The following is a 20,706-nucleotide window of genomic DNA, read 5'->3' on the forward strand; positions in this document are numbered from 1 at the left end:
GCTCTGTCACCTAAAACCCCTTCAGATTGCTTAGTTTGCCTCTAAATGACAGATACTAAGTCTTCAGGGCTCTAATAGCGGTCATCCTATTGAAACTTCGAAATTAAAAACAAACAAACTACAAAATAAAAATAGCAACAACAAATGTAATATAAACACATTAAGAAACATTCAAAAGACATTTGAATATAGCCCTTATGGCTACAGCGCACACTAAGATTTTACAAAGTTTGGTGGTTACTCATTTGAGATATTTGTGAAATACATTTTATAAAACATTTTTTGTATTCTTGCCATTTCTCTTGCATTGCCTTACTGAAATCAGCAGAAATAACTGTTTACTTTCTGCCAGGCCCTCTATTCACCTGTAGCATACAAGTACAACCGCAAAAGAGTTTTACAGTAGCAATCTGACAGTTTAAGCACGTTTTCATCTAATGTAGGATTTGGCAAGATGCGAGCTTCAGTGTAGTTTGTGCCACTCAGATGTCAACTTTCTGTTCATTAGGCCAATACATTAGCGATCTACACCATGTTCTAGAACTCTGCATCAATCACATTTACTCTTTTTTTTTTTTTCTTGTTGCCTTCTCCTTCCAAGGGAAACGAGCAGCTCTTCATACACCGCTTTGTTCTGATCTCAACACAGTCTGGCTAGTATTAATACGTTGCTCCTGTTTGATTTTGAAATGGGCATTCAGGTTAGGAAGTGGATTTGCTGTGTGTCTGTGTGCTCTATGGCATCCATGTGCTGAGCATTTTGGCATCCCGCAGAGCAAAACCATGCTTCTGTCCCATATATTCAGTAACTGTTGCTGCCAATGTCACCAAGAGGTCTGTAGTGATGAGACCAAGGATACACGGAAGGAATAGAGAGAAAATATGAATTGCCTGATGCTTATAGAAATAGTTCTTGGGGGTCATCTTGGTAGCTGGTTATGGTTTTAGAAAAAACAGAAATAGCAGGAAAATGGTTGCCAAACAGTTGTGAAGATGTGATGAGCTTCTGTATTCTCAGGAAGAAAAATCTGAAAACCATGTAACAGGACTGCTGATAACTGCAGGAGGAACAAATGCTTTCCATCCCCAAACACGTTGTACCATTGGTGTTTCAACAACACCTAGTTAGACATTAAAAAGAAGACATTTTTAATTATGATTTCTGCCTTGGGCTCAGATCAGCATGTAGAAAAAAGCAAGCAGCAGTGTATGGTTGCTTGTCCTTCCTTCTGATTTCCTCTTACTCTTAAGTTCCTGAAAGGTCATAAAATAGAGAAATAAAAAAGTCAACTATATGTAGTTTTGTTAACTTTATCTTCTGAACATTAAACTTTGTTTCAAATTTCTTACGGTACATAAAATGTTTTGCCTTGCTGTATCATGTATACAGAACTTCAAAAAGTGAATGAGACAGCTCAGAAAATGTAATGGATGTGTAAAAACAGCTCTTTAGATCTCTTGTTTTCAGCACAGCATCCTAAAGGTGCTTTTAACATGATATCTAAAGCTATTTATGAAGTCATTCATTTTTGCAAGGTGATTGGGCTTGCTTTGTAATTAGCTCATGCTTTCTATCCTGCTGTAGTGTGTAAGCCCCCCCCCGAAATGTTGTTTGGTGTTCATCGACCCTTTTTGTTTTCCTTTGAGGTATTCACCCTCATAACTTCCATCCCATGGCCATGTACATCCTAGCTCCCTTTGGCCCCTTCTGCAAAACTGTTCCCAAAATGTTGCATTAGAATGGAGCTCAGCACTTTTTGTGGGGCATTTTGAGCATAAAGAAGTTTTCCTGTTTGCCTTAAATCCATCCATCACATGAATTTCGGCTTCTGTGCTTAACCACTTCTGCTCCACATCCTGTTCCCGTGGGCCACAGCGGAGCTTTGGGGGGCTCGGCAGGGACGCAGTGTGCTGGGGCCGGTGGCTGGCCAGGGGCCTCATTGGCCACACTTAGCTGGAGTTTTAGGCAGAAGGGAGTAACTAAATCATGGTTAGTCTAGCTGGGAAGCTCTCATGCATCCAGGCACGATTTATCCTGGTGCGAACTGGTGTGAGCCCCGAACTGGGCACGGTGGCATCGCTGAGGATCTTGAATCCGCTACCACTTGCATATATGCAACCCATTGAATTTCACAGGATTTCCCTGACGCACTTGCCAGCAGTAGCAATGACATTGGTTTCCTCCAATATGTCAAGCAGCTCGCTGTTAATCCATCAGCAGCAGGCTCTGTGTGCCAGCTGCTCAGCTTGTTCTGCTGCTCGCTGCAGCAAGGGTGGCCTTCAGGCGCCAGCACGGACCCCAGGAGCTCCCTATAAAGATATTTCTATACTAACTGGAAATTTTGCCCACTCCATAAGCCAGCACAAGTGGGAATTTTGAAGGCATGGCCACTAGGTGAGAAATATTCAGGTGCATTGCCCGTGGGGTAGCAAAGGCTCCGTGGGGAGTTGCACGTGGCTCCAAAGCCAGCAGTGGCAGTGGGGTGGTGGCATCTGTGCAGGGGGTTTATGAACTTTATCCTCATGTACCAACGATCCTGGAGCCACACACAAAACTCTTTGGGATGTGAGCAAAAGTGTGTTCAGGGGCTGGAGGGGGTGCTGGCAGTGGGACCCTGCTTGAATTGGCCTGGAAGCGCTGGGGAGCTTGGCAGGAAAGGTGCGGAGAAGAGCTTGATAAATAAGATGATGTGAAACTGAATCACTGCATAGAGATGCATCAAAATTATAAAATCAATAGGTATCGGTCTGTATATATCATACAAATAACTGTGCCTGAAGAGTGCCCAGATTTAACATGCTGATTTTACAGCAGTCAGTAGAAATACCTTGAGATCCGAAGAGCTATTGCATTTTAGTTCTGCGCCACAGCTGAAACTGATAATATCTTAGTCAAGTCTCTCTTAAATTTTTTCCTGCTTGAAGTTCTTGGTAACAAGTATATTTAATCAACAAACCCAAACTGAAGAACAGATTTTTGGCTTACGGAATACTCCTGAGCCATCCAAAGCTGGAGTCCAAACACTACAAAATCTTCTGAAAACATACACCTTTCATCATAGCTTCCATTCACTTTTGCTGCTGGTCTGGCTCACACAAGCCGGGATCACTGCACCTCCCGTGTGTCCAGTGGCCACTCGGCTACTAACAGGAGTTGCAACGAGACAGCACCACCCATGGCCACCAAAAACCCAAGGGAAATAGAAACTGAATACAGGTGTAAGAGGCTTCAGACCAGTTACTGGTCAGACACGAGCAAGCCTCGTCTTTAACTTCTACCACATCACTTCCCATCTTTACTCACAGATGGGTAATGTTCCTTCTCCTTTGCTGGATTGTATTTGCTGGGTGCATTTCTGGACATATACATGGTATTTTGGAATGAAAGCCTCAGATTTTATAAATCATTCAACCAGTTTAGTTTCTTCTTTCTGTAGTAGAAGCCCTTACTGGTAGGAAGATATCTGTTTTAACACAAAAGCCTCACTTTGCTTATATGGACCTCAAACCTGCAGCAGCCCCAAGCCCATGCCCAAGCCCTGCTGCATTTTCCAGCCCCTTGCTGAGACTCAGCAGGGGCCAGTGCTGGGCTGTGGGCAGGCTGCCCCCTCCCTGCCCCCGGGGACTGGGGACACTGGTAACACGACATCGTGAACTCCAGTTCACGTTTTTCCCTCAAAAGAGGGAGTTTTGTGTATCCCCTTCAAACCTCCTCCTACAGGAGGAGTTTCCATTTATAGCACCAGGCAGCACAATGTGCTTATGTTCAGAGATCTGTTCCAAAGCATCAACGTCTCATTTCCAACGTTCAAATATTTTCCAAGCTAAAAAAAGGTGATAAAGTACAATTTCTGCTACAGATGAGCCATAGTAAAACACGCGGAGCTGTTTTCGCTGGCAGAGACGGAGCAGACTCCCCCTTTTTGTGCATGGGAAGCTGCGAGCACCAGGGGGGAGATGGTAGTTTCTGTTCAGTAGAGGCAAAGGGAAGAAGTAAAAAGCAGCTTCTCGGCGAAGGAAAGTTATGGGAAAGTACTGCACAAGGTTTGTTCCCAGCCTGTTGCTGATTTTCTCCATGAGCAAGTCTCCATACCCCATCTGTCCAAACACCACACCGGTCTTCCCCTCATCGTGCAGCCCATGCCAACTGCAGGCCGGTCAGGGCAGAGACTCGTGTTTGTTATTTCTCAGCCCACAAAAGGCCCCTGTTTCAGCCAGGGCCTCTAGGTGCTGCTGTAATGCTAATAATGCTAATATTCATAATTCTGCTGGTGGCAAATTTAGCCCAACATCTTAAGCTTAAATAAGTTATATGGAAAAATGGTTATAAAGCAGCCTCCGTCCTCATTTAAATTCTGCAGGTCATTTTGCATCTGCAGGACTCAGTTTATGGATTGATATGCATCTTATATATTGTATCTTGGGAATGTTTTCTCTATGAATCTCACACAAAATCTGCAGCATGACTTGTATAAAAAAAGCCACAGGAAAAAAATGCCTGGAGCTGTACCACTCACCTCCCTCCTCCTTCGCATGCACACATGCCTAACTTCTTTATTTTCCCCTTTGTTTTATCAGTATGGTGCTAAATTACCAAGTTTGAAATTTCTTCAGCAAATAAGGGATGCATGCCAGCACACAAGTGCCCTGAGGGATCTAAGTCTTAGGGGAAAAAGCCCTTAATTTCCAAGTTTATAGGTAGCAGCACTTTCCTGAAATTGGAAAATGTTCAACTCATTTATGAAAGAAATCTGCCACAAGGATATGCTGATGTTCATAGCTATTTCATTAATAACCCATTGTGATCAACACACATTTTTCTGGTTAGCAGAACAGGTTTATTTTGACACCTGTATCAAATACATCCAGCCACCCTCTCCCCCAGAGATTTTCCTGGCAAGCAAAATAACCTCGCTGCTCGTTACTGCACTCCTCAAGCAGGCAGGCAGAGGGATGCTGTGGCATGCTCTCCCTTCACCTTTGCAAGATCCCCGGTGAAATACTGTCTTCTTCACACCCCTGCTTAGCAGGAGGAGAATTAGTGTTCCTAGGGGTTCGTTTGGGGTGGAGGGGTGGTGGGTTTTGATGGATGTGGGGGTCTTCATAGAATCATAGAAAATCCTGAGCTGGAAGTGACCCATAACGATCATCAAGTCCAACTCTTGGCACCACACAGGTCTACACAGGTCTCTTTGGTGGACATGCTGGATTTTGGTGGATGTGGTGGGTTTTGGTGGACATGGTGGGCTTTGGTGGACATGATGGGTTTTAATGGACGGGGTGGGTTTTGGTGGACATGGTAGGATTTGGTGGATGTGGTGGGTTTTGGTGGGCATGCTGGGTTTTGATGGACAAATTGGGTTTAGTGAACATGATGGGTTTTGACGAACATGTTGGGTTTCGGTGAATGTGATGTGTCTCGTTGGACGTGTTGGGCTTTGGTGGACATGTTGGCATTTTTGCTGCTCCTCTGCTGCTCCAACCAAGATCTTTTGTGCAAACCAGGTAGCTCTCAAGCCTTTTCGAAACGAGTGCGTGACTAATTTATGTGCAGAAGCACTTGAGCTGCGCACCGAGCCCGGCAGCCACGCACCACCCGGCTGGTTAAGCATTTACTGGTCATGCGTTCGCTCGGGACCCTGATTTCTGCCCTGGGGCAGGGGCACACACGTAGTCCTACCGATGCTGGGGACCCGGGCTGCCGAGCAGGCACCGCGACCCCGAGAGCTCTGTGGCCCTGTCATGGGGAGCCTGTGGGATAAGGATCAACCTTGCGAGCACGTCCCTGGGCCAAATAACTTCACATTCCTGAGTTGCAGTCCTCGGACTTATCTACAAGCGTGACTCGAATTGCTGTCGGGATTTCAGCCTATTTATAGTTTCGTAACGAGGCTGTGACAAAGGGTTGTCCGGCTCCTACCCGTGGGCAAATAACATGGGGTGCTACTGGCAGGGCAGCAGGATTTCAGACCTCAGGGGGCTCCTCTCCCCTTGCTGCAGGAGGAGGATAACTTGTGGCTGCTGGAGCCCTTGCAGGAAGGGACGGTGTGCCGCTTTCCTCTGCCTTTCCCAGGGATGACGAGTTAATTCAGCCGGAACGACGCTCGTTCATCGAGTTTTGTGGTTTATCTGAAAATCGAAATCTGGTAATTTCCAATGCCAGCCGACATAATGCCCCTTTAGTTCAGGTTTTGGACAACTCCAGTCGATTATCACAGTGGGTTTAATGTGAGACGTAGGCGGGATGAAGCTGTGTGGAGACCTTGTGGGCAGGTTTTCCTGGCGGTGTGCGTGTGTGCGAGGCACGTCCCGCTTCCTTCGAGCTCATGCTAGAACCATCCACACATGCACGCTTAAAGCAGCAAATGCAAACCTGAAAATTTTAAAATGAGTGTTTGACTTTTTATTGGGTGATAAATTGCTTCTTACTCTTATAAAGTCCGCAGGTGTTTATGTCCACTCTTGTACGCCTAGTTAAAACTTTGGCTACAATAGGAATGCTTTGAAAATAGCCAGTGGTTCCTCAAATTGATTATTAAAATAGAATTACCTGCCATGCATCACATTAATCTTTGTAGTGTTAAGTTCTGCCCATTAACCCTCCCGATCCCTTTCATCCTGGCGTTTCCCCGGGCTGTTCAGTTCTTTCCCAATTTCCAACCCTTTGCTCTGGGATCGAGCAGGGCCCCGCGCTTGCCACGTGCACCAACCCCAGCCAGCGCTGAGCCGGGCCCTGGTGGGCTCCAGGCTTGGAGAGGTCTTTCAGTGCAGGCCCTGGGATTTTGGGGCAAATGAAAAGTCCTGAAAATTAAACAATTGGAGGGAGTGAAGAGTTAACGGATCCCTGTTGAATTCTTATGCACCTAGCTACAAAGGAAGCCTGCAAGATCCTTGCTTGGCTTTCCACCTCCTGGGGATGGTGCCTTCTGGGGAGGCTCCTCGGCCACCTCCGGGGTCATGAGGGCATTTCCTAGAGTTCTGCTATATTTAGAGCAGCTTCTGCCAAAAAGCTGTGTTTCCAGGCAGAGAAGGAGCTGCCAAATGTGACGGGAACCTCTGGCCACCCCACGTCCACCTGCCCGCAGGGTCCTACTGCTTGGCCCGAGGAGGAGCAAACTGGGGGAAGCAGCAGTGGGTACACACTCGGTGTGGGTTTGTTCAGCTGTGGTGCACCAAGTATGAGTGGCAGCATGCTAAAAAACAAACAAACAAAAAAAAAAAACACATACATATCAGACTATTTTTCCATCATGTTGGGCATCACTGGTAGAGTTTCCCTGATCCTCCAGAATTTTGGCTTTCTTTCAAAATAGGAAAAGTTAAAGCACAGTAAAAACCCCAGCTCCTTGGACAGGAGGCCAGCATCCACGTTAATCAGCTGGTGCATTGAATCGTCCTGTGTCCAGTAAGTGTTAAAATGAGCAAGATATCAGGGGTGTTTTAGGCGACTTTTGGCTCAGGACACGCACGTGCCAAAGCCGGCTGGCTCGGCTGGGCACTTAGTAACCGGGAGCATGAGAAGGGTCTGAGCTCGGAGGCTTCCAGACTCTTCTGTAATGGAAGTAATGAGTGTTACAACTGGGAACAGCCACAGTCCTCAGCATCCCGTGCCAGAGCACGCGCCTTGGCAGGGGAACTGCTGGGAAGGCTTGGAAAAGGGAAACTGGGAGCGATCTGCCCTTGGGGTGCCCATTGCAGGGCCGGGGAAGGAGTGGGCGTGCAGAGGGAGGGTGGGCGAGCAGCAGCGCATCCCCAGCACCTTGTGGTGAGCTGCCAGGGGCTGGGGTTGTTGGCAGCAAGGCTTTACAACATCTCTTGGCCAAGGGATTGCTGCAGTTTCCACAAGGTTTCCAAACCTTCCTCGAGTAGCAAATTGACGCACCCTCCGCTCAGGCAGCTGCACACCCATCATTGACCCATCTTTATGTCTTACTGATGGAGAAGGTAAATCCTCCTTCTCTTAGGTAACCACAGTAGCAGGGATCCTGCAACTTTTTTGGCCACCCACACATCCACCCCTTTCTATATTTTATTTTATATTGGACTATGTTTTGTTATTTTTTTTTTTTTCCGCAGAAGTAATTAGTATTTTTAAGGGGGTGGTTGCTCCATGCACACTCCCCATATCCAACCAGTCCCTAACTGCCCAGCACTGGGGACCCCTAAAAAGGGACCCCACTGCTGGGGGGAGTCCCCAAAGCCCCCAAGCACTGCACACCATGCTTGGGGAGCCCCAGGAAAGGGGTGCCAGGGGCGGCAGAGCTCCCCCACGTCCCGCCACCGGCCGGGGTGAGGGGAACCCACCCTCCAGCAGCGCCGGCAAAGCCAGCCTGACCCGAGCAAATGAAAATAATCAAAAGTAATTAGAAGCGTGCTGGACTGCTCCTCGGAGATCTGTGCGAGAGAATAAACATGCCGGAGCCCTCCGAGCCACTGCAAGGCCCATGTCGGAGCTGTTAGGTGCCCTGACCTTGTCCACATAAAGCCGTGATTTATGAAGTGCAGGGCACAGCAGCAGGGCTTCTGTCTTCTCCAGAAGAACCAAATTACCGAGGTGGAGATTAACATGCTTTCAGTTGGGCCCATTTCCAGACCAAGGGAAATTTTTTATTTACATTTTTTTTTTTACCTTTAATTTCCTCCTCCTCTCCCTCGCTCTAGAGCTGCCTCTGGCCGGGAGGGACGAGCGGGAGGGCAGGGGGCCGGGGAGGGTGGCGAAACCCCGGCTGCCACCGCCACCGCCGCGAGGGCTGCGCCAGCAGCAGCTCCTCGTCCTGAGACAGGCAGCCGTGCCGGTGGTTTGCTCGATTTGATCTATTTATTATTATTTTTTAAGTCGGTATCTGCGGCGCAGGGCAGGGGGGGATTTGCATGCAGGACTTGTGCCTCTTTCCCTGCTCGGCGCTGCTTTCCTGGGTCTGTCCTGGGGCGTCTGGTCCGTCGGAGGGCTGCTGTTTGCCGTGTTTGTTTTATTTTCCTGCTCCTTGCCCCCCTCCCTAGGATTTGAAGCGCTTCACCACGGCGTTAGCCAGGATGCTCAGTGTTGTGTTTAGTCACCTTGAGGAACATAACATTAAACCCCACTTACAGATGCGGTTACCAAGCGGCTCGCTCTATAAACGCCCGGCTAACATCGAGCCGAACGCGAGCACCGACGGCCCTCTAAAAAATCACCAGCGGCTCGTCTGCTTTTCCCCCATTGTCCCCGGCAGTGTTTGTCCACAGGAAGCCCATTAAAAGCGGACAGTGCAGTTATTTCATCTGGCTTCGGCTGAGCTGCTTGGCCGTGCTTTAATGATGTGCTGGAATGCGCGATGCCCATAGGGTCTCCATTATGAGAACTTTTACTTCTGGGACGACCATGAAGTTAAAGGCTTAAAAGAGGCATCAGTTTACAGCCTGGTGGGAATTACTAGCAGACTCGAGCACTAACTCCTTACTGCCTCCACTAATATAGCGACTTATTTTAAATAAACAATCGCAAAAGGGACCCTGTGGAAATATCGGGGCCTCTCGAAGCGCCTACCGAGCCGTCCACGGGGAGGGCGGAGAGGCTGCAGATGTGTTTCAAAGGCTCTGGCTGGAAAGAAGGAAAACACGCGGGGGTGCGCGGGGCATCTGCTGGGGGGGGGGCACCTTCATCCTCATCATCCTCCTCCTTCTCCTCTTCCTTCTCTGCTCCAGCCAAGCCCCCGCGAGCGGCGCGCGGACCCAAAATGGGGTTTTTCACCCCAAAACGGAGAACGGCCCGGGGGGGAGGGCTGCGAGCCGCCCGCCCCCGGCCGGTTCCCGGTCCCGCTGCCGGTCCCTGCCCCGCTGCCGGTGCGGGGGCTCCGTGTCCCGGCCCCGGGCACCACCTGGCGGCCGCAGGCGGGGCGGCGGCGGCGGAGCCCCGGTGCTGAGCGGCCCCGCTGCCGGTACCGGAGGCCCTTTTGTTTATCCAGCGGCGTTTCCTCCTTTTGTGGTAAAGCCGGGGGCATGGAAGGGGGGGCTCCGGCTCCTCTCCGGGGCCTCCGGCTCGGGCTATATGGGCTCGAGCAATCAGTTTCCCAGATTACTTGTATTTAATACACAATGCATCATAAAACAAATCCCTCATCCTGACAGGAAGAAAATAGAACAGCTCATAGCTCGAGCCGGTCCAATTTATGGCTAAATTAAAAAAAAAAAAAAAAAAAAGGGAGAAAGGGAGAGAGGGAGGAGAAAAGCCGGGCAGCTCCGGCAGCGGGCGGCCAGGAGCGGGGGGCGCGCCCCGGGTCCCCCGGTGCTGTGCGGTGCCAGCCCCCGGCCGGGTCCCCGTGCTGCCCGGTGGCTGTGGGGATGTGAGCGGGGCTCCTTCCCCTGCTCTACCCCCTCCCCGCCTCGAACAATGGCCATTATCTGAAATAACAGTTCAATGTCACAGATAACAGGCCGCTGAGACGAATTAATCATCATCTCCTGGCAGCCGGCTTCTCGCCCTCCTCCTGCCCTCCCTGCCCGGCCCCCCCTCCGGGAAAGAAAAATCGACTTTTGGTCGGAGAAATGTATTTGGGGAGGAAAAAAAAAAAAAAAAAGTGGGTGGCACTTCGGGATCGCGCAATAAATGTACAGTTCTGGGTTTTTTATATTTTTGCTGCACTCTTCCCCAAAAGGCGCCCGTGCCCGGGGGCTGCCGTGCGCAGCCCGGACGGGTCCGGGGGCGGGGGGGGTTTGGAGGGGGTCGGGGCCGCCTGGTGGGGAGGTGGGAGCGGGGCCGGTGCGGCTCCCAGCCCGGGATTCGTTACCGGCTGGGTGAAGGGGAGCTGGGTTGGGAAGGGGAGGCAAGCGGGGAATAAGCCGGGAAGCGAAAAGAAAAGAAAAAAAAAAAAAAAAAAAAAAAAAAAAAAGAAAAGAAAAAGAAAAAGAAAAAAAAAAAGGAAAAAGAAAAAAGGAAGAATAAAAAAGAGGGAAAGAAAGAGAGAGAAAAAAGAATAAAAGTGGAAAAAGAGGAAAAATAAAAGAGGAAAAAAAAAGAGAGGGAAAAAAGTGGGAAAATAGGAAAAATAAAAGAGGAACTAAAGAGAGGAAAAAAAGAAAAAGAGAGGGAAAAAGAGGAAGAGGAGAAAGGAGGGAAAAAAGAGGCAGAAAAAAAAAAAAGAGGCAACATAAGAAGAGAGAAAAAAAAAAGAGGGAAAATAAGATGAAAAAAAAAAAAAAAAAAAAGGAGGAAAAAAAAAAAAAAGCCGTGTTTCCCGAAGCCTCCCGTGGCAGTGCCGGCGATGTCGGCAGGAGCGGGGCTGCGCTGGCCGGGAGAAGCCGTCGGGGGAGCGCGGCCCCGCTGCCGGCCTCGCCCCCGGGGCGCAGCGACCCCGACGGCGGCCGGGGGCGGCGCAGGGCCGGCGGGGGGGCCCCGAGGTACGGCGGAGCCCCGGCGATTTGGGGATTTGGGGAGGGGGGGGCGGCTCCCGGGGAGCCCCCGCCGAGGGGCCGGGCGGCCGCGACCCGGCGGTGACCCGGGGGGGCTGCGGCTTGGAGCGCCGCCGTCCGGGGAAAGGGGGACGGGAGGGGACCGGGCACGGGGCGGGGGGGACACACGCAGGGGGTGGTGGCCGCGGGGACGGGGACCTGGGGGGGGGGCCACCGGGGCTGCCCCGCCGTAAGGGGCCGCCGGGGGAGCGGCGGGACCCGACGGGGTGGGCGGGGAGGGCGCTGCCCCGGGGGTGGGGAGGGAAAGAAGCGCCGCGGGCAGGCGGCGGGGGGGGGGAGGGAAGGGGAGAGCCGCCCGCCCCCCCGCCCGCCCACACTTTTCTGCCATCCCCGGCGGAGAAGTGAAAGAAGTTTGTTTGGTTGGGCGCTGCGCGGCGGCGGCGGGTTTGTTTGCTTTTTTTCCCTTTTTTTTTTTTTTTTTTTTTTTTTTTTGGGATTTTTGCTCCCTCTCGAAGAGGGCCGTGTGGTGGTGTTTTTTTTTTTTTCCCCCTTTCTTTTTTTTCTTTTTTTCCTCTCCCCCCCACACTTCCCCCCCCCCCCCCCCCCAACTCCTTTCTGCCGCTAACTTTCTTCGCACACACACACACTAAGGCAGCCGATAAGACCAGGAGGGGCCGAAAGGGGAAGGTGATGGCGAGCCGGCAGAAACCCGCCGAGCCCAGCCGCCGCTGAGCCCTCCGGGGCCGGCAGCCCCCCCCCCCAACACCCGGCCCCCCCTACCGGCACCCCAAGCCCCCCCCCATTGCCCTTTCCCCCTCCCAAATGCTGGAGCCTGCCCCCGCCGGGACCCCGACGGCCGCGTTTGACGCCGAGATGTTGCCTCCAGCCGCCTGAAGGATATTTTGCCCTCCCCCCCCCGGGCCCCCCCCCTTGCCCCCGCAGGCTCCCGGCGACACAAGGTAAGAGCAGCGAGCGCGGCGCCGCCGCTCCCCCCCCCCCCCCCCTTCCACCCCCTCCTTTCAGCCTTGCCCCGTCGGTGCCCCCCGGGCAGAGCCCCCCCGGGACATGGAGGGGGGGGGGGCGAGGGGCGACCCCCCTAAAAAAATAAATGAAAAAAAAAATAATCCAGGGGGGCATTGCAGGGGTGATGGGGAAGGGAAAATCCTCGCCATCCCCCAAAAAATAATAGTAAAAAAGCGCACGGCCCTTGTTGGGGTGTGTTGGGGGGGACCCGCGGGGATGCGGCGTTACCGAAAGCTCGGGTTTTGGGGCCGGTTCTTTAGTTTTTATTATTATGACGATGATTATTTATTTCTACTCTTATTTTTGTTGGCGTTGCGCTGGGTTTGGGTGGCTTTCGCCTTGCTGGAGGGAGGCGGGGGGGGGGGGGGAGGGAGGCAGCGGAGGTGGGAGCCCTGCCTGGCTGGGGCAAGCGGCGGGCGGCCCGACGGGCGGACACACGGACAGACAGCCGGGCGGACAGACAGCCGGACAGAAGGGGCCCGATCCTGCCACCCGCGGGGGCGGCGGGGCCGGGCCGGGCCGGGGGCGGTGACAGCACCTGGGCAAAAAGCTCCCGGTCCCGGGGCGCATCCCCGGGGCTCTCCGCTGGGGCAGCGGCCTCCGGTTCCCCGTCCTCGCTGTGAGCCGGGGCCGGCACCCTTGGGATGTGGGTTATAGGGTGTGGGACATAGGCTATGGGATATAGGATGTGGGATATGGGGTGTGGGGCAGGCCCCCAGCGGGCAGCATCACGCCGCGATGTGTCCCGGCTGGGCAGGGAGCATCCTCGGGAGCTTGCGGCGAGCGTTTGGTGCCTGCACGATTGGAAGCGGTTCTCGCCGCCGCCACTCTTTGCGTTGTTTTCCCTTTTATTTTCGGGGATTTCGGCGTGGGGAGCAGTGGTGGTTGCTGCAGGAGGGGCAGGGGTGCGAGGGGGAGGCCAGCTGAAGGGTTCCCTGCCCAGCACGGGTCGGGGCGCAGCAGCACAGCCGGGCAGAGCCGGGGGGAGCTGCAAGCGGCGGAAACTCGGAAGCAAAAGCAGCGACCTCAGATGAAGCCACCACCGCCTCTTTTAGTAATTTCTGCGATATTCCCTGACGGATCGTGTGTCATTAAAATCGTAATTTTAACCCTAAATAATCACCGAGGAGTGCCAGGAAAATCAGACGGCTCTTACATTAACAGTGTTTCTTAGCAATAATTAGACAACACCTCGGTTACATGTAGACATTTGTCAAGCCATTTTCCAGTACATTTGTTGTCCTTGCATTAATTTCTGTGTATTCTGACCATTAAAAAAAAAAAATTCCTCACCAGAGGAGCACATTTCTGTATAACTTGCCTAGATTATTATCCATTTGTTTATCTGAAAACCTGTGATTTATCTTTCGATTAGTATGCCCGGACAGCAACAGAAAGATTTACTCTTTCGTATTCTTCCTTTTAGATCTTGGATGAGTTTTGCAATGTGAAGTTCTGCATAGATGCCAGTCAACCAGATGTAGGAAACTGGCTCAAATATATCAAGTTTGCTGGATGCTACAATCAGCACAACCTTGTTGCATGTCAGATAAGTGATCAGGTATGTGGCGTTCACTTTCTGGACTTATTTTTTAAGGAACTTTAAGGTGTCACTGGAAAAAAATAACAGCAATTCACAACAGATTTTGGCCTGTTTGCTGTTATGGCAGAAGATAAGGCACAAATGTGAAATGCAGAATAGAGTAATTTTGATTATGGGCTGCAGACAATACGAATTTTCTATTTTTCCACGTTGCTATTCAATTCATAAACAATCTCTCTCTCCCTCTCTCTTTTTCTTTTTTTTTTCTAATCTTGTACCTGATAAAAATTGGGACTGCTTTCTTAGGAAAACAAAGCCAGTGTTTGCTGATTTTAAATTAGCAGCATTTTCTGTTCCAGTCCAACAGTGTTGCTAAATTAAGCCATTGTGTTAAGGAGAAACTTCAGTGTGAAGTTAATGGAAAGAGTGGAGGGGAAGATGCAAAACTGATAATCCTACCAATACAATATCGTCGCCTGCACAGGGCTTGGGATTTGAATGCACACGTGCATAATATTATTATGCCTTCTCGAACACTTTGCTCAAACTCATCATACTTCTGTGCTGAACCGGGATCTTTAATGGTTTTCTTTTTCTTTTCATTTATTGCGCTTAAATCCACTCTTTGTTAGGCTGAAACGTTATTTATCCTTGTTGTGTGGCAGAGGAAGGACTGGGATAGGGGGGAGGAAGGACGCAGTGAGGCATTTTGTTTTCAATTATGCTGATGAGTTATTAGGTGTTTCTTAAATCAAGGTTTGCTTTAGTCTGCAGATAATGTGTGTTGTTATGAAATATTTTAGTGGGTGAAGTTAGGTTAGGACAGCTACGCTCCTTTAAACTAAAATATCTAAAGCAGCAAAGCAACAACCGATGGTGTGTTCTTGTTTCAAATTTAAACTTTGGTACCTGCGACGTAGCATTTGGTTCCTTTAATCAGTGTTTCATTTTTCACCACTTAATTAACTGCATCAGGTGAATGTTAAAGATTATCTTTAGCTGATTTAATTGCTTTGACAGTATTGAAAGAAGAATCACAACCAGACACAAAGCTTCAATTAAAAATCATTCTTTCCAATCAAATTCCTTACGTAAAGGAAATGAATGTGAGACAGTCTGCTGGTTCCAGCAGCACCACCGCATTATGCGTTTAGCTCCTACGAGACAGTTGATTTAAGCCGGTTTACATGAACTTTTTCAGGAACTATGACAGAGGATTTTTTTAATTTTCAACTTTTAAAATTCACCCCCGAACACATGTAGCACAGAATGAGCCAGCCAACCGAGATATCATTTTATTTTTGTATATATATATAGCAGCTGGTTTAGCTAAAGAAGCCATAAAGATTATTAGTAAATGAAAAATACATTTTGCAAGTTGAAATATGTTTTACGCTGGAAAACGATAAATTCTCTCAACGCAGAGCATTTATGGAGCAGTGATACGAAAAGGAAACTAGAGCCTAATTGAAACAGCAAATCCAAATATTTTATGTTTAATAAGAGTTGGCATAAAGAGGTAAGGTTAGAAATGGAATCACGTGAATTGGTAGGAGCAACTTACTGCGTTTGCGTCGGCATTGGTGCTCTGCTGATAACTGAAAATACACGCCAGGCTGTAACATCGGCATCTGCCGCTGAGACGCAGACACGCACAGGCGTTTTGACGTTTTTGGAATGAAAGTTATGGCGCTTGTAACTTTCTCTTTTTTAGTGTTTACATTTCTGAGATTTGGTAATGGTGGCTGTACTGCTGCCAATAATTTCTTTCATTCACTGGAGACTTGTTATTTATTTTGCACGGTATCGTGCTGTTCATAATTCCATATTTTTATGGCTTATTGTTGCCGAGATTTGAAAATTAAAAATTGGTCGTCTTTCAAGTAGCGCGTTGTGAACTGCGCGCTGTCAGCAAGAGATTGTTGTTCATTTGGCCCTCTGGAAACGCTGCAAATTTACCCACAAAATTGTACACATACTCCAGCGTTTTATGACCAGAGCCTAAAAAGTTAATGCTAAAAATGTGCTCTCCATTCTTAAAGCAAAAAAGCTTTTCTAACAGCTCCTCCTTCTGCTTTCTTCTGGCACGAGCTCACGAGAGGTAATATAAAATAGAATAGGGAGGCAAACTGGGGAATGGACGTTACATGGCCAAACGTGTCCATGTGCAAGGAGTGACAAATGCAAGTCAGGGCTGAGCATGCATGCGTGTGTGCGCGCTGTGTCAGTCTGCCCCTATAGATCCTAGACAGAAAAAAAAAAATAAGAAAAAGAAAAAAAGCATGGGAAAGGCAGAAGACGTGCACGGGTGCTTGCAGGTAGCTGGAGTGCGGAGGCGATGCAGCCCCGCAGGAGTGCGGGGTGCGGGCTGAGCTGGGGGCGCACCCCTCATCCCAGGGGGACCCTCGGCACCCCTCGAGGCACGGGGAACATCCCTGCCTTGGGAGCCCTCCTTCGCTCCTGAGGCACGGACACTTGATCAGCAGTAATTGTTCACCTCTAATTGCTTCAACTCATCTGTAAAATTTCACAAGCAAACATTGTGCCGTACCTGAAAAGGTAAAAGATCCTGCCAGCACTCTGAGCCTTGCGCTGGCCACAAGTTTATGCTACTAAATTCAGGCTTGACTGACAGACAGGTATGATTCCCAGACTGCTTGAGGCAGGGTTTAGGTGAAGCTCAGACCGACGTGTAATCTAGTCGCTCTGCTAAGCTGTACCTTCTGCATTTAACAAAAAGAGGGAAAGAAAAACATTTTTTGTTGTTTTCTCTACTAGACTTTTTTTCAGAGACATACCACCCCACCCCCCGATTCATGTTTGAGGTTAGGTTTCATCACTTAGGATCAACTTTACAAAAGGCCTGGGCTCTTTCATATAACTGTATAAATGAGCTTTGCTGAGATGAACAGCTTGATAATGGTGGGATGCAGTCAAAACATGCACGCTGGATGCAACTCGTATTTCATTTGATTGGAGGTGGAGTAGGGTTTAAAAGCTGCATTTTTTTTTTTTTTTTATTTCAAACAAAGTTGATCTAGGATTTCTCTTTGCTGTCTTCCTATTATCTCCTGTCATGCCCAATCTAACCTGACCGTATGTAATTCAAGATGTATATGAATAATAAAATTCCACAAACAGCACACTCTCATTTTTTCCTTTTCCCTAAAGAGACCTTAGTGTGTGCAGAGCTGCAAAGAGTCTTGTCACTATTATTTCCCTGGAATGTGTTTTTTCAGCTCAAAGTCAGGATTCAATAGCAGTTTCTGCTAACTTGGACGACTCCCCTCTGTTATCTATCATTAAATATCTATTAGTTCAACTTTTTAATGACTTCAGAACGATTAGCACTGGTAGGCTTTCTGGCCGAGCTGTCATCCCAGCAAAAGCATTATTTTTAGATATATATGTTAATGAAAGTGTGGTTGCAAATACAGCAGTAACTATAGCAATGGTGTGTCAGGGACTGTCACACGTTCCAAGCACATTTTCAAGCTGGGACCACAGTCACCTCCAAGCTATAATTTTTTTTCTTCTTTTTCTTTTCTTTTCTTTTCTTTTCTTTTCTTTTCTTTTCTTTTCTTTTCTTTTCTTTTCTTTTCTTTTCTTTTCTTTTCTTTTCTTTTCTTTTCTTTTCTTTTCTTTTCTTTTCTTTTCTTTTCTTTTTTTTTTCTGTTTTCTTTTTCTTTTTTTTTCTTTATTTTTTTTCTTTTAGAAATGTAGTTGGTTGCAGTTTAAATCAGAGCTCCTGAAGTTGTTTCTATCTTGCTTGTTGCTTGCAAACGTCTGACACTGACATAGCCACATAGTGCTGTAAAAGTGCTCTTAGGTTCCAGGTCTCCTGGAAGATTCCCTTTGTTTTATCTATGGAAAACTGCAAGTGACTCAAGATCCAACTTGTGGAGGCTGTGGTTTGTTGTGTGTGATGAAATAGGGTTTTTTTGGTGTTTTTGTGTGTGTGTGCGTTTCCCCCCTACTCAAGTATATGCCACTGAAATGGGAGAAAAAGCAGTAGAGTAACACGCTTAACAATGTGTGCAATGTCAGAGATATAAACCGAGGCGAGTGAACCTACTGCTGTAGGTTGCACCAGATCTGATCACATCTTACAAGTTTTACAAACTTTTGTAATCTGCAGACACAGCTTCATGTTTCAGGTTTTACTGCCTGCGCCCCCCTGCCACGGCTTGCGGCTCGCAGGCAGAAAAACACCGAGACTTCTCCAGCAGCCCCAGACATAGAGCCACCTGCAAAAGTTGTGTATTTAAGGAATAGTTTTGAGGCTTTGTTGTCAGAGAGTGAAATTAAGGTTTTGGCTGTTATGGGTCAGAAGGGCATGTGCACACTGAGCTCACGCGGGGCCCTATTCCGCCGTGATTCCTCCTACGAATTATTAGTTTATTAAGAAAATAGAACTTAATCCAGCTCCCACTGAAAACCTGTCTCCAGTGGAGCAGTGTTGTGTCAGCACAGGGCTGGTGGAATAAGGAGCTCGTCAGCTGTGGTTTTCCATTTGAGGTGATTTGGGGTGATGCTGGGCCTGAAACTCCTGCCCAGCCTTCTGTGTGCGCCTGTGCTATCTGCAGCCCGACACTCTGCCAGCGCTGCTGCTCACAGCATCGGCCTGTCCTGACGTGACCTGCGAGGAATTGTTCGGCACCAAAAATGGCAGCTAATTGTCGCCACTTCTGCGGGGCGATAAGCTTTTTATTGATGTTTAATAAAAGCAGTTGGGCATGCCGTCAGTGAGCAAGAACGCCGTTTTGTGATGAGAGCTGTCAAGTCCCACTTGCGCGGGGGGGTCCGGAGGATTACGGATGTCTGCAGAGACAGTGGGGCTGCCACTCACCGAGCACTTGTTGGGGCTCGTGAATGAAAGCGGGACGTGGGAGGGCAGCGGCGCCGTGCCCTCTCTGCAGATCTGTGTGCAGGTGGCCATCAGCAGGACGAGTGGGACCGTGACGGCATCCGCAGGAGCTCGGCTAGACATGGCAGTTCCTAACCTGGACCCTGGGCTAATATTCACCAGAAAACTACGGTGGAGGAAGACATGAGCATCACCGGAGAGGCAGCAGCAGCTCGGGGGATGCAGAGCAAGGGTGTCTGTGCAGGGACAGCCTGGAGACAGAAAGATGGGGACTGCTGATGCTATTTCACGTGGAATCCTCGCTGTGGCATCTCCTGCTCGAGCTGCCCAGGACACTCCAGGAAGCCAGGAAGAGCTGGACCCACGGTGTCACCTGCGGTGCTCCTGTCCCTGTCCCCACAGTGCAGGCCCCGGCTGAGGTCTGCCTGCTGAAGTGTTCCTCAGGCCTGGCTTGGGGATGACTCCTCACCCCAGCCCACGAAAAAACTCCTTTTCCTTTCAATTTATCACTTGCCTGAGCATGACCAGAGGAGCCAGGCTCAGGTTTCACAGCGCAGCCCTCCAGCCGCAGCAGTTGTTCGTCATGGGAGCCAGAACTGAACGTTCGCCGTTCGGACCTTTCCCCTCAGCTTTCCACCATCGTTTTCGGAGCTGGTTCTCCACTCATCTTCCCACTTGCACGTGACTGTGTGCACTGCAGCTCGCATGCGGGGCCCGAAATGCCACGTTTTTCCCCCAAAGCGGTGTGGCTGTTGGTGACGGCAGGCCAGCAGCAGCGGTGGTGAACGCTGGGCCCCGACGAAGCGGCCTGGGCCCCGCCGGGGAGCTTCAAAGCGCGCGGCCCCGGGCCCAGCTCACGGGGAGCGCATTTTCGCTATTATTTCAATTATTACAACTTCCTGAATAGGTGGAAGGTCATTCATAATTCACGCCTCTGTCATCTTTACACATGCCAAACGCAGTCTATTAAGCATAAATAAAATTTCAAGTGCCTGACCAGGAAAAGTAAACTGGGATTCATAACAATGAGGCCTTATTCATCCATTTAAAAGTAAATTGTGTGTGTTCCTTTTCTCCCCTCCCCTTTCCCTTTATGGCTGGCAGTTTGGGAGCTTTTATTTCTGCTCGGTAGCACGCGCAGGGGCAGGCACGGAGGGCGGACGCGCGAGGCCGCCCCCGGCCGCTCCCCACATCAGACCCCCTGAACTCTGAAAGTGCTTCCAGATCTGGATCCGATTTTGCTCTTCCTATATAAACTGCAGTCACACACCACTGATCCCAGGGCATGTGAAAAGCGCATCTGGACTTTGCTTTTTTATTTTCTTTTAATTTTTTTTGGTCATTTCTCTACCGTGCAGCAGCTCTTTGTGCACTTCATGGGGTGGGCTGGTGCTTTCCTAGATAAGGGAATTTCTGGGGTTTTATGTGGAAAGAGTGGGGAAAAAAAAAGTCTTCCACGTGAAGTAGAAAGGACATTTATTGAAATCAGATTAAATTTACCTGCATGATCATTTTATTTTAAAGTTCAGTTTGTTTTATTTCAGATCCTCAGTGGAAAGCAATTTGGTATATAAAATATTAGTGCAGGTGTGGGATTTTTTTTATACAGAGCCTAAATTTTTTTTTTTTTTTAATAATTAAAGGTGGTATTTTAACAATAAGAATGTCAAAATGCCAAATCTGGAAATCGGACACGTGAACCTTTTTTTGTAGGGCTTTAGTTGTGAGACACTAAATAAAACACACCACTCATCTTAATCCAGGGAGTTTTTCCGGTTAGTCCTCTGTATCTTCTCCCTGCTGGGGTACAGAGGGGCTGGACAGGCAGTTCCTGGTGGATAGCTTCATCATCTCTGATATTCAGTATTTTTGAGGACCTACACTA

General features: G+C 49.2%; 1 protein-coding gene across 13 annotated transcripts in view; it reads left to right on the forward strand.

Moving 5' to 3' along the window:
• Nucleotides 1-20,706, forward strand: part of MECOM (MDS1 and EVI1 complex locus) — a 315,396-nt gene that overhangs the window by 255,119 nt on the left and 39,571 nt on the right. For 7 of the 13 annotated variants that reach the window (XM_082767040.1, XM_082767046.1, XM_082767045.1 and 4 more), the window contains one exon: nt 13,838-13,972. The exons of 1 other annotated variant lie outside the window; for it this stretch is intronic. In XM_082767040.1, coding sequence (XP_082623166.1) covers nt 13,838-13,972 — 135 coding nt within the window. Of the gene's footprint in view, nt 1-11,171; nt 11,377-11,979; nt 12,348-12,809; nt 13,058-13,184; nt 13,466-13,837; nt 13,973-20,706 lie in introns of those variants that run through there. 5 more of the 13 variants (XM_082767043.1, XM_082767050.1, XM_082767052.1 and 2 more) reach the window with 5 other exon arrangements.

Source organism: Aythya marila (assembly GCF_965140915.1).
Source record: "Aythya marila genome assembly, chromosome: 9".
In the NCBI taxonomy this organism is placed as follows: domain Eukaryota; kingdom Metazoa; phylum Chordata; class Aves; order Anseriformes; family Anatidae; genus Aythya; species Aythya marila.